Source organism: Notothenia coriiceps, unplaced genomic scaffold, assembly GCF_000735185.1.
Source record: "Notothenia coriiceps isolate Sejong01 unplaced genomic scaffold, NC01 NC01_scaffold00000339, whole genome shotgun sequence".
Lineage (NCBI taxonomy): Eukaryota > Metazoa > Chordata > Actinopteri > Perciformes > Nototheniidae > Notothenia > Notothenia coriiceps.
The window spans coordinates 1,616,369-1,630,199 of record NW_011333040.1 but is presented as its reverse complement, the minus strand read 5'-3'; the positions used below and the strand labels follow the sequence as shown (position 1 = coordinate 1,630,199).

General features: G+C 40.1%; 2 protein-coding genes across 4 annotated transcripts in view; one reads left to right on the top strand and one right to left on the bottom strand.

Annotated features, from left to right (window-relative positions):
- The window catches only part of ccdc51 (coiled-coil domain containing 51), a 72,239-nt gene that overhangs the window by 39,475 nt on the left and 18,933 nt on the right, over positions 1-13,831 (bottom strand). The gene's annotated exons all lie outside the window — the stretch shown is intronic.
- Positions 9,557-13,831, top strand: part of tma7 (translation machinery associated 7 homolog) — a 38,460-nt gene continuing 34,185 nt past the window's right edge. Inside the window, exons 1-3 of one of the 2 annotated variants that reach the window (XM_010767368.1) lie at positions 9,557-9,717; positions 10,522-10,577; positions 10,657-10,744. In XM_010767368.1, the coding sequence (XP_010765670.1) occupies positions 9,702-9,717; positions 10,522-10,577; positions 10,657-10,744 (160 nt within the window). In that variant the 5' untranslated portion in view covers positions 9,557-9,701. The remainder of the gene's footprint in view (positions 9,718-10,521; positions 10,578-10,656; positions 10,745-13,831) is intronic. The other variant, XM_010767362.1, reaches the window with a different exon arrangement.

Genomic DNA, 13,831 nt, shown 5'->3' with positions numbered 1-13,831 from the left:
CATATTTATGGTGTGATTTACTCTCCATTTGTAGTCAGCAGTAATCAGTAAACAGCCCACATTCTGCAGTAAACACTCAAAGCTGCAGAGCAACACCTCTGAATAACAAGTACTCTGTAAAATACAGTAGACGTCCGTTTCCCTGGAAGCTAACAGAGTCAACAGAGATCAAGTCAAGCCGAGACAACGGACGCCACGATCGCCGGACAAAGACCAAAGCTCTCAGTCGCCATTGACATTTACTTTTATCTCCATATGTCTCAAGCCAAGGGCTGCAGAGGAGAGACCTCCACAGTCCTCCCCCCCGCATGAAGCCATCTCTCTGTGCACTCTCTGCCTTTTCCCTTTGATCAAAATCACAGCGAATCATAGCGAAAAGGGCCAATCTCTTTCAAACCTGATGGCAGAATCATACAAGGAAAAGGCAATGCAGAGGGATCAGCAGGAGTTCACAGCTGACTGGAATAATCCACACGTTGTTGACTGAAACTCACCTAAAGGAGAGGAGAAAGAAAGAGAGAAGAGAAAATATTAAATAATGGATTTCAGGTGCATTATTGACAAGAGAAGAATCACAAAGAAAAAGTCATGGGGAGGTAATTATTTGGAAAGTTCGGGTACAGAAGGGTTCAGGTGAGGAGGCACGTTCACACTGCGCTGGTTTGACTCACAGCAGGAAGAAGGGAACTCGCTGACAGGGAAATACAACCGAGAGTTTACTTTAGTATCCATGGTTGTCTCTCAAATAGGTGTCAGAAAGTTGGGCAGAACAACACGATACAATCCGATAAACTTTAATGGTCAGATCAAGTCTGAAATTTGACTTGCATCACAGCAGCTCCATGTGTAACATCAACATGGACAAATATCAAGACACGATACGTGAAAAACAAACAACAAACATTCAACATAACAGAACAGCACGACCACTGAGAGAAACCATGCTCAAAGACCCTTTAGTGTGCATTTATATTCCACAAGTTTTTTCCAGTAAGTTTGCCTTAACTGTTGCCTGTCTCCTGCCTGACTGATCACATGAGCGTTGTGCCCTCACTAAGCTTTCTTTTAGAGATGTTTTGTTGGTTGGCTGCCGTGTTTACACCAAGGACAGCTAATCACGCTACAGCCGGCTAGCATGGTGGTCAGAGCAATTGATACCCCCACTGAAATCTGGAGAAAGGCACAGAGGATGCTGGGTAAAAAAGTCACTGGCTAATGGACGAGCTAATGACGTTAGCTAGGTATCAGAGGGAATATCTGGAGTGCAGAGGAATGAGCTTTACGGAAACATGGCAGCACCAGGTTCTGACAACAATGTTCCCAATCAATGTCTTCAGGACTATTCGACAATGTTTCCATACATTATCAGGGTATATGCAGGAACCCTGAAGTCAAATGTAAGACCTTTTAAGACCCTTTCCATATATTTTAAGACCTCATCGCCACTTTGAGTTTTAACCGGTTACCTTGGCGACACACTTTACCTCACATTCACTATATACAGTATTGATTGTCCTTCCTCCTTATCTTCCAACCATTTGGACGCAGACTTGTATTTCCCCATAACGATGTTGCTTAGCAACCGGCGTAAACGGACCTTCACACGCTATCAAGCAGTGAGCGTGCGATGTCCTGGATGAATGAATGGTGAACGGGCTCGTGAATGCACGGTCGTGAAGATCGTAGTGGGGGTATAAATGCTTGTAGGTTCTGATGTCTAGAGTGTGTATGGTGACGTAATGTGTAGACCTTTTTGTCAGAGTGTGTCGTCTAATCTGTTTGACTCGGCGACTGCTGGAAGAGAGAAGATGCGAATCCGCTGGCGTTGTTGAAAGTGCCCGCTAGTGATGGTGTGTGATCGGGTGTGTAGGTGGTGGTTTGTGATGGTTATGATGATGGTTGTGGTGTGTGTGATGTGGTGATGGGTATGGTGTGGTGACTTTCGATGGCTGAACCTCCAGACGGTCTCAACTCGCTCGTACCCTCGAGAGATCATCCCTACTCTGTTACGACGCTTCGAGTCGTGCTGAGTGTGACTTCGCTGGTAAAGTCTTCATTTTTGAGAGGTTTTGCCGACTGGTGAGGAGTCAGGAGGTGGCGAGGTCTTAACTTAAACATTATATGACCAACTCGGTCTAATATGTTATAGTCAATCAGAGGAGGCAACCACGCTCCCCGCCGGATTACGATGCATTTTACAGTTGTTTGTACGATTACGGTGTCGTTATGTGTCGTTACGCCGAGTATGTGTTGTTGAATAGTTCTTAAATGCCCCACGCTTAAGTTTACGTTAGCCTGGGTGGGTTGGAGGTCTTGTAACCATGAAAGCTATTGGATTGTCATGAATCACTAAGATTGTGTCCTGTGTCATGGAATGGTACCGATTGTGAGTTGAGTATCGTCGGTTAATGACTTAATGACTTGTGACAGGATTTGTCCGGGTTCAAGTTTTTGGCGGAAGATGTGTTTCTGTTCAAGGGCAATAGATTCGGTAAATTTGCACGAAATTAACCTCTTTGTTTTCGCTTTGGCGTCGGTGGATTTCTGTTACTGTGTCCGTGTAGTTGCAGTCTTTTTGGATGTTGTGTGTCTGTCCCTTTATTTTTGATCTCCTTCTTCTGTTATAATCATGGGGAAATGTGTTGTTACACGTTGTGTGATGATGTGATGTGCGTATGAACTGTATGAGTGATGTAGATGGATTGAATAGACCTGCACTCGAAAGTTGGTTAATGATTGCGTAGATGCGTGTAGAGTCATGGTGAATCGCTAGTTGCTTTTGTTGAGGTAACCTGTAGTTTCGTTCATTGTGTGTAGATGTGCTACCCTAGTATGAAGTGATGCTTGTGGGTTAGTCCGTGAGTACATGGAGTGGGGTGACTCGAGTGGTTGTTGATGGACTACGAGCAGGTATATGGATGTGGATTGAGTGTAAGGTGGGATGGTATGGTGGATTAGGAAATAGATAGGGAGTGCGATGATGTGGGATTGGGGTGTGGTGTGTATTAGTGTGGTGTGTGGTGTTGTGTGGTTGAACGTTAGGTGATGTGAGGATGTAGGGTGGTGGTAGGAGCGCGTGCGTGATAGAGCGAGCGTGGGAGTGAGGTGTAGTGGGTCTGTTGAGGATGACGTGTATATGGCAGTGAGAGGTGATGTTGAAACTAGCGCGTTGTTGGAGTGCGAGTACGCTGCAGTACGAGTGACTTTAGATGACGCCTGGTCTAGGGTTGTAGATAGTGACTGTGATGTGATGTGCTCGCGTGTGATGGAATGGAAAGGTAACTTTGCGGAAGCCGAGCGATGTACGCGAGTAGCGCGTATAAGTGGTTGGTATGCTGAGTATCAACTGTGGATTGGTGCGGTCGGGGTGGAGAGTGTTCTTGTAGGGACGTTAGTGTGAAGGTTGTCGTATGCCGATGGGGTGTAGGCTAGACCAGGATGGAGTCGGAGCAGATAGTTTTAAGTGTGGAAGGAGGGTCTCTCATGAGGTGGGGTATGAGAGAAACAGGTGTATAAGAAGTTTGACGCGTGTTCTTTTAATATCTGTGGCGGTCGCAAAACTCAGGTTTAATAAATAAATTGTTTCACCACACAACTCGTGAATGAAACGAAAAGTCACCACAAGGGAGATTGTGGTAGACGAACGAATCGACAATAGCAGGACACTGAATTCTTTACAGTGTCGTGACAAAAAGGATTGCCACCCTATAAACCTCGAGTCCTGTCCAAAATCTCCTTTAGTCGTCAAGTGCAAACTAACGAACACTCCTCTACTTTACGGAATATGTGCTGGGCTAAGGGTCAGAAACGAAAAGTGCTGACCGTATATTCTTCTAACCTACCTTTTATAAATCGTTTGTGATAATGTCCAATATGATATTTTGGGTAAATCGGTTTATTTAATATTATGTAACCAAATTGTAAGACGACAAGAATGCGCAACCTGAAGATGGTAACAGGAGTAGAGTAAAGACTACATCTATTCGATCTTTGCTTCCCGTTGTTAGTCACTTAGTTAGTCAATGATTTGTAATAATTATGGTCCCGTTTAATCCAAACCCGTCAACGTGGCTATATATTACTCGTTCACGTTTAAACGAAATTTCGAAAGGTCGAAGAGCGACGTAGGAACAGTAACTGCTTTACAACTTTTGTATTTGTCCGCACAGGCGCCCAAGAATTGTTTCTAATTTTCAACTATTAGTTAAATCGCTGATTACTTCGTAATTTTTCATAATTCTGACGTAAAGGTTCCACAATGTAAAAATCGAACAGAAAGTTATTCATTAGCTTAGGTTAACAGGTTTCTCCAAAACATAAGATGTAGACGAGACTTCCTTAGAACTCATCCACACATCACACTAAGACACATCAAATAAATACCGAGTAGGCAACCGTAACTGCNTACCAGTTAACATTTATTTATTTATGCATATTTTTAAATATCTCCAGTTTTAAACGATATTTTTGGTTTACTGTCCTATAGTAGAAATCATTCCAATGTATACTATAGGACAGTAAACCAAAAATATCGTTTAAAACTGGAGATATTTAAAAATATGCATAAATAAATAAATGTTAACTGGTAAAATAAGATATAAATGAACCACAAAAATAAAACAAGTTAGCCTACATTTATTTGTTATTGGCTATGGTAGGTTATTGAAAATGTTCACATACTTATTTGATTATTAAAATGCAAACCGATCTTTTTCATATGGGTGTTTAGAGTTGTACCCCCTAGATCAGTCTCTAGTAATTGGGCGCTCAAAGTGCACCAGATAGAAGCATTTTACTTTAAAATGTTAAAACAAATCTTCCCGGGGGAGCTCCCCCGGACCCCCCTAGAGAATGTGAAGTCCACCCCCCAATTAAAACATGTTCATGCAATACTAAATACATTTGAAGCGTTTTTATATAAGCTGTCCTCCATGTCAATACGTTTCTCTGTTTGTAGTGTATTGGTCTTTTGTAGAGGTTTTTCATTGCCCGCTAAAATCTTGCCTAGGGCAGCAAATTGGTCAAAACCGGCCCTGGTGTCATCCCCACAGCACCCCCCATTTGAAACATGTTCCCACGGCTATGCTCTTTTATCCGTCTTATTTACTCTATGTCCTCTATATATATTCGTGTTGCTCTGTTGGAGGAGCCTGAGACTTCAGTTGTGCCTTGCCACACCTACACTGTAGCTGCTGAGCACATGACGATAAAGCCGTGAATTGAATAAGTCTGAAACGCAGGGCAGCAATAACAGACGCAAGCTGTGAGTGTTTCCCGACAGCTTCACACTGACCTCATTGACTCTGGTTTGAGCCACTCGGACCTCGTTGATCCCGACAAACTCCTCATATCTTTCCCACCAATAGTTCAGAGAGGAGCTGGCAGCCTGAGCCGACCTTTGACCCCACTGATGACCCAGCTCACCTGCATGCTGGAGGAGAGAGAGAAGAGAGAGAGAGGAAAGTTGTTTAGTTTCGTGTCATATTTTTCAGTTTCAGATGATAATGCTGAGTTTATAACAAAACCGTTAAAATAGTTTTAATACAGGCTTTCTGCAGGTTTCAACAAGAAACATGTTAAACAATTAAGGCCACATTGATTGACATTTAATACCAGGGGTGTTGAAATGAATCGTTTCTACGATGCATCGCGATGCGCACGTGGACGATTCTGCATCGATGCAGTGACGGAAGATAATCGATTATAGCGTAGTAACGTTGATTCCTGATTTTACGGACGCGGCTTTACAATAACGTTTTCTTTTCTGTCACTCCAAACACGGAGCAGTCTGCTTTCTCCACCAACACAAGAACACCAGTCCAGAACCAACAGCAGACCCGCTCTGGATCACTCCGGGTCGCTGCGGCTCCGACACACAGGGACTTATGTTTTAAAAAAATACTCGCCTTACAATCATGTCAGGTTTTTGGTGAATTTAGTTAAGTCTTGGATTGCAGAGTATGAATGTCCTCTTGCTATTTGCATACGATATATACTTGTGTAAAGTTTGTGAAGGCAGGAGGAAAGCTTCCGCGATCACCGTCTCCTCCGTTCCTCCAAGCCCCGCCCCCTCCTGAAAATAATGAGTGACAGGCTGATAGCGACCCGATAGAAACTTTATTATTCACTTAATCACTGAGATATAATGAAGCTAACTTAATCTCATACATTCATGGGATTTAAGTAACAGTAAGACAGATGCCACATTCAGTGTCCTTTCTTTAAACAGAAGACCGTTGCTAGAAGCTGCAGCTAGACTGCAGGAGCATTAGTTTTTTGTTTAGAGGTTGGAACAATTTCACACAGATATAGGGAGGCTAGAGCTATACACTTGATTTACTTTGGTTTATAATTGAATGTCAAGAAATGTATGTTATTGATTTCTGAAGCACTTTCTAAATAATAAAAGGGAGTTCATATTTATCTGACTGCATGTATTCATTGATGAAAAAGAAGCCATGTGCAGTAAAATAGAAAACTGAGGATGCAACGCATTGTTATTAATTGGTATTCAAAGATCAACTCAAAGAATGGTTGAGAAACAAACAGACGTGTAATCACCGCTAAATGCACTTTAACACAGAGGGATCTGCTCTCGCACTCTATATGTCGTAGCTGCTATATTGTACTGCCATGTGGTTAATACGTGTGTATGCTGCTCTTGCTCTTTTGCATATCATGTATTTTGTTTTTACAATGTTTGTAAAATGTAATGTTCTTAAATGTTTTATGTGAGGGACTGCGGATGGAAAGTAGCTCAAAGCTAAATCTGGCACTGTTACGCTTCACACATTTGAATGTTTAAGAGTTCATTACAGTGCATCGTCCGTGCCAAATAAACGATTACATGAAAAAAATCGTGATGCATCGGGATATCGAATCGAAGACAGGATAATCGTGAGACCAGTGAGGATGCACAGCCCTATTTAATACCCCGTTGTATTTTGCACACTGGCAGAGGTCTGAAGGGAAATCAGTATGAATGAAATAAGACAATGCAATGTTCGTATGACAAACAAAGAACCTTGAACTAGTAATATGCAACAGCAGCCTAAAATATAATCTAGCTTGACCTATAATCTAAATTTTAGGAAGATGTAAGGGTAGCTCGACAAATTAATTCTGACATACATTACGTACATTAAATTAAATATAGACAAAAACTTCAACAACCATCTTGATTATAAACAGTTAAAAGAAGAACATTCATTCTAACACCAATACAATTGTAATTAAGATCATTTTCAACCTTTTTAGGAGATACATTTATATACTTAAGACGTTCTGCTTGGGCACACGAAGCAATCAGTTGATGTTGTATATGATCAATAAAATATGTTATATATTAGTTTGTACCTGTAACGCAGCCAGGGCGCGCTCCTTTACCACCTCAGCGTTGCCCTTCCCATCAGGAGGGGTGGGGTTAATTGGTGGGGTTTGTGGAGGGGTGGGTGGAGGAGAGCCAGGCTGATGGTGAGCGCTGTAGGTCCGGATCAGAGAGATTCTGCCGGGCAGGAAGAGGCGAGAAACAGAGCCGGAGCCACGAGTCCGGAGACAGATCTGAGCTCCTCTGTACCTGGAACAGTGAAGGCAGTTGCTCAATATGTCCCCAGTCTCTTTTTAATAATACAGTTGATAAGAGTCTGAAAATTTACAATGTGACCTACTCAGAACCTGCTCTATCTGAAGCCCAAAAACAATTAAGTAAGACATGGGATTTACACAAAAGCGGCAACTAACTGGAGGGACATCAAGATTTTGGAAACGTTACTAATTAAGAAATTAAAAGAATGGCATCAAGAGAGTGCATCAATTCTCTGTAATTTTTATACTTAGCAAGATAAGATAAGATAAGATAAGAAGTACAGCATAAAAAGACATGGCATTATACAATACAAATTAAAAGACTAGAAAATAAACAATCCAAAATGTAAACATCTCAATAGAAATCAAATAGCATTATAAAAAAACTAGAAAATATGTTGAATTACAAATTTACAGTAGCAAAATATAAAGCAGGATATTATACATAAGTAGGCTATGTGAGGAATGGAATATTAAATATTAGAATGAATATAAATGTAAAATGTACAGTAATGTTGTTAATCCTCAAATTCAGCCGTCAGATAAATCAGCTTTTTCCGATGGACGACATTTAGTAGAAGTACCTCATTGCAGCAGTCAGGAGTGCAGCTTCAAAACTGTCAACGCCTCTGTTTCACTGCTATTGAACATAATCTGGAACATGAACCAGGGAAAAAACTGTTAAATATTACACATTTATTCAGTATTTATTCAGTATTTTCTTAATATTGTGTATTTTTTAAATGCTCCAGTGATAAATACATGTACTGTGAATATGTCTAGATTTTTAATGTTGATTTTTGTTTTTTAATCTTATTCTATATTTTAAATACTTTTAACTCATGTCTAATGCTTGACAACACTGCTGCTTAATTTCCAAATTTGGGATGAATAAAGTATTTATCTATCTACATGGCTGAGGACTTCTTATCCTACTTTCATATGTCTGTGTTTATATCCTACACATTTTAAACCAACTTTTTGACTAATTACATATATGTTTTTGGGAGCATTAAGGGTTACATAAGTTTAGTTTATTTGATAAGTGTTGGGTTTCAACTTTACATGTGGGAGAAAAACATAAAAATTCCACAAATATACATTTCTTGTTCACATTTAACTAAAAGAGAAAACCTGATTAATAAGCATTTTGCACTCAAAACATGAGGAAAGACTTCCCACAGGGTGACCTATCATCATCGAACTCATATTACTGACAGATAAACCAACTCAATAAGCAGCCATAAAGGATAATAATGAAGTGTACAGGGTGTAACATAATTCATATAACTTTAATAGTGATTTTCCTCCAAGGTTATCTGTCACTTCTGTGTATTTCCTGCTTCAGCCCGAGCTAGCCTTTAGCTCCACGTTGTTACCGGTAAACTCACTTTAAAGTATTACACACAGAATATGTGATGGTTTCCCTTACATTACAAGGAAGTTAAACATATATACCTGTTGTCCTCAGTGTTGTCAGAGCATACATGTCACAAGGACGCCGTTTATTTGAGCTAACTCGTTAGCATTATGGATGTATAAAGTGCGGTGACGTTCATTCCTATGACAGTTGCTCGGTGGCGCGTGAAGCCAGAAATGCATCATCAGCATCCGGGTCGTTTTGCTTATGGAGCATGCGCAGTTGAGTTTCCATTAAGCCCCGCCCACGATATCCCGCTCTTGGCTCAGTCAAATCAATGGAGAGGCGAAATAACTCTTGATTCAGCTTTTAGTGCATTTATTAAATGTTAGACCCTAATGATTTAAATAACGGCGATAAAAGCGTTCGTGCTGGGTGGTTAATTTAGCTACAAAAAAATAAGACGCTGATTTACAGACGTCTCTTCCCCCAATGTAAGTCAACAGGGAAAAGTCATTTTTGGCCAACGTGACGTCACTTTTGCTGTAGTACCACAGTTTGGCCACTACGACCGTTTTCAAAAATCTGCTTCAACGGTCTGCGCTGGTGACGGTTGATTTTCATTCAGGCATATAACGGTCCTTCTTCTTCCAGTTTATAGTTCACTGTGAGGTCCTGAGAGCGCGCATTAACAACTGGCTGCAGAACACAAAACCTATTTTTCTCTCCTTAAAAACTACTGCGAATCAGATTTAAAATGTCCGGAAGAGAAGGTGAGAAGTGATTTTTATCTGATAGTCATCATAAAATATATATTTATGTGTTTCTGTCAGCAGGCAGCGTGTTTTACTGGGTGGGTTAGCTTGGCATGCTAACGAGAGCATGAGTCTCATGACGTCATTGCTTGCACCAAACCACGTTTAGAATCTGCCGCAGTGGTTAATTATGTGCTTGTTAATCAGTGTATACATTGAAAAATATATGTTTTTAGATCATATTAGAGCCACTGAGATTGTCTGCAACATTCGGCTCATAAATGGTGTTGTTATAGGTAATATTAATAAAACTTTAAGTGGATTTTTCCCCTTTTTCTTATCGTGTTAAAATCTTGCTTTCATCTAAAATGTGTAGTTCTCGCGAGACTTTAAGGCAAAAGCATGAGTTGACTTCTTTCTTCACCAAACCACGTTCAAAATCTTAACGCTTTAATATGTTTCTGCTTGTTAGGAAGGGTATACATAAATTAAATGATGTATTCAGATACATATTGGACTCATGGCCATCGTCTGTAACATTCGGCTCATAAATAGTCTTAGAATAGTGAATTTAAACCAAATATTAAGTGTATTTCCCTCGTTTCTTATTCTGTTAACTGGCAACAGACAATTTTAATTAAAATGTAATATGTGGAACTATCGGGATATTTTAAGGCTCTGGATTCATGTCATATTAAATAGCAGGTCTTATCTATGTGTTTGTTTAACACTCAGCATTTTCTGATTCATCAGAGGACTGCAGCCTTGACAATATCTATTTATTATTCATCTTTTATAACATGTATTATCTTTGTTCCACAGGAGGCAAAAAGAAGCCCCTGAAGGCGCCCAAGAAACAGAACAAGGAAATGGATGATGTAAGTAAACACAGAGACAACAAATAAAACACTATTAGATAAAGGCACGCACATAATAACATATATTTTGTGTTTGCAGGATGAAGTTGCCTTCAAGCAGAAGCAGAAGGAGGAACAGAAGGCGTTGGAAGCGTTGAAGACCAAAGCTTCAGGAAAAGGACCTATGTGTAAGACTAGAAACACATCAATGCACTACATGTGTTACTTAGGAACCATTTCTCGTCGTTTTAGTGTCTTTTACACAGTGTTTCTGCCAGACCAGGGCTGAGAGGGCGTCCACCCCGAGAGCCGCTGGGTGTTGTGTCGTGAATGACACGTGACTTGGAATTTTTTTTGGAATTGAGCCGTCCCCTTTCAGTTAGAGATACTATTCTCTGTTACGTAATTAGGTGATGGGAATTCCGGGCTCTTTAGTGAGCCGGATAAGTTTGCCCGGTCGCTGCTCGGCTCCCCCCAGTTCACCCAGGCTCCACACCCCGGCCTCAAGGCTCGCGGCATTACACTTTCCGTCACAGGGAACAAGCTTTGCTGGCGGCGGAAAATTAATTCCCCCCAGACCGCTGTTTGCCGCCTCCAACAGAAGGGGGGACTTCCTTTTTCCTTGTTCGTTATTTTCAAGCGATAAAAAACTCTCGATTCTTCTTCTCAAATTATTATTTTTTTTGGACGCCCTTCGGCTTCGAGTTCGAGGGCGGTTCCGAGCTGAATAAGGGCGTTCACCATGACGCCAAAGAAGCTTCCCCCTGGCGAAAACGATGCTTTTTACAACCAATAGGGGGGTTTGCGTCATGTTTGATGCCAGGGGTCACGGGTTACTCCTCTAGTTACTAGGAGTGTTCAACACTTTAAACAACAATACGTGTTTTTATGGTTTTGTACACTGTGTAGGTTTTAGGATTACTGTTGAATTTACTATTTGGTAGTTTAATGATTTGTGGCAGGACAGTGGTCAGATCAACAAAAACTAATTCGTAGAATATCTAATTAAACCTGAGAATAAAACCCCATAATTCCCCAGAATGTACTGCCGCTACGATAGGGTTCCTAATGGGAAAGTTTTAGTTTTGAAGTACTATATTTATGTTTTTAGTTAACCCTTTTTTCATATTAAGATCTATACATTACAAAACTAAATTAGCATATCTATTCATAATGTGTTATTAAGCCGCCGAGAGGTAAAGACATTTAAATAAGCTCTCCATCTTAAACCATTCTGCAATATTGATGTAATGTTCACTTATTCATGGTTTAAAGGGTTAACCCTGTGAGATAAATACTTACCATTATCTGGCAAATTAGTTCTGTTACTGTTAAGAACATATTCGTCCACAATACTGTAACATACACACACGTTTTAATAATACGTTTAGTAAGAAAGCTTTAAAATGTGTTTTTTTTAATGCAGGGGATATTTCTAGTATTTTCTTACCTGCACCGGTGTAAAAGTAAAATTTGGACGCCTTTAAAAACCTCTCAATTACACATTTTTAATATGAAACGAAAACGTTACTTCCAGCAATGTTATGTACCAAACTAGGGATGGGACACGATTCATATTGAAATATATTCCAAAATTATTTCAGGTATTCGAATATGGAATATTTTTATTGTTAGTACTTTATTTTTTCGGTAGGGTGGCCTAAGTTGATTACACATGATCAAATGGCGAAATAATTCGCAATGTATACGACGAGCGCCATAGCTGAGTGTGTTGGGTCTAAAGGTGTGTTGTGGCTCCGCGCTTCCACCGGTTCCCTCACCAGCGCAGAGCTGCAAGTGTGCTGATCTCTTCTCTCGCTGTCCGGTTATACTGTCACTTTCGTTAATGTCCCAAATCCATCAGAAAACCAAGTTATGTTTTAAGCACTGAAAGCTGCTAGGTCCGTATACGTTGTCAAACTGTTCAAACTGTGATCCCCAGTTTCAATATTATATTTGACAGATTCGACTTGGTTTCTATAGTTTATTGGAAAAAATTAAAAGTTTCAAAGTTAAAAACTGTTTTTTTAAAAAATGTTTTCCACAAGTTTTTTTTTTTCTTTTTTATAGGAGTTATGTACATACTTGGGTCAATCCGGTTAAACCGTTTTTTTTTTTTTTTTGGAAAGTCGGAATATTCAAATATACATTTGCTTTTCCAATTTCCCATTCCCCTAGTACAAACCATTAAAAAATCCAGCCACCATTTTTACCCACTTGTCCCCATCGGGCCATGTCAGGAGGTTTTCTTACGCGCACAAATTATGTAACCTTTTCGTTTTTTACATTTTCTTGTTCAGAGGAGAGATAGAAGATTAACCTATTATTTAACTCGAGGGGAAATTCAGATAGGGGTGCAACAACTAAGTCGACGTTATAGATTTAAAATCAGATGACCAAATGAGTTTGCCAAACTAATTCAGTTCGTCGGATTCGTCCCGGTGTTGACCGTCATCACTATGTGTTTACGCGCCGTTAAGCCCCAAGCGTGTATCCGATCTTTTTATCGTACTAGGACATTTAAGAAATATGTCATGTGTTACTGCTTACAAAAACATTATATCGCAGGTCTTAGTGTCTGGCCAAACTCGTTCTAATATGCAAAAAGACAAAAAAATGCGTCTATGAGCGGGGGCGGGGCAGTTTACCAACCACGCAGCTGCTACGTGCAGCGAGAACACACGGGAGGAGATGGCGGGAGAACGCACTCCGAGGTTGGTTAGAACTTTACCCGTCTCGATGTGACCACATGCTCGTTGCCTAAAGTGCAATAACAGTTCAATCATGTAAAGTGGCTGTGTAAACCACCTGAGCGAGTTTGTCTAAACATTTATCAAAAAGAGCTCCACATCCAGGACGGATGGAACTTGATTCCGGGTTTCCACTGTCTTTCTATAGCTCGGTAGCCCCCATCCACGAGGTAACGTTTCCCACGGTTGCTAGGCAGCAATTCACACAGAGTTAGGCTTCAATGGATACCAAACATGGTTAATGATTAGAGGTACTCAGTTTGTGTTATTGTTATGTTTAAAAAAAGTTCAGCTTTCTGTTTTCAGTTCTGTCTGAAACTATTTCCCTCTCGGGAATTTCCTTTTTTATTATATATGTTTAATGGCTTGTTAAAGACATTTTTGTTTCTTTGGATGTGAAATATTATTATTTAAATTTGAATATAATATAATAAGTTTATAAAAATAGCAATGTTAATTTGTTCACCCTCATAATGTGTTATAATGTTTGTATTTTGAATCAGGGGAGATCAAAAATGTTATTGT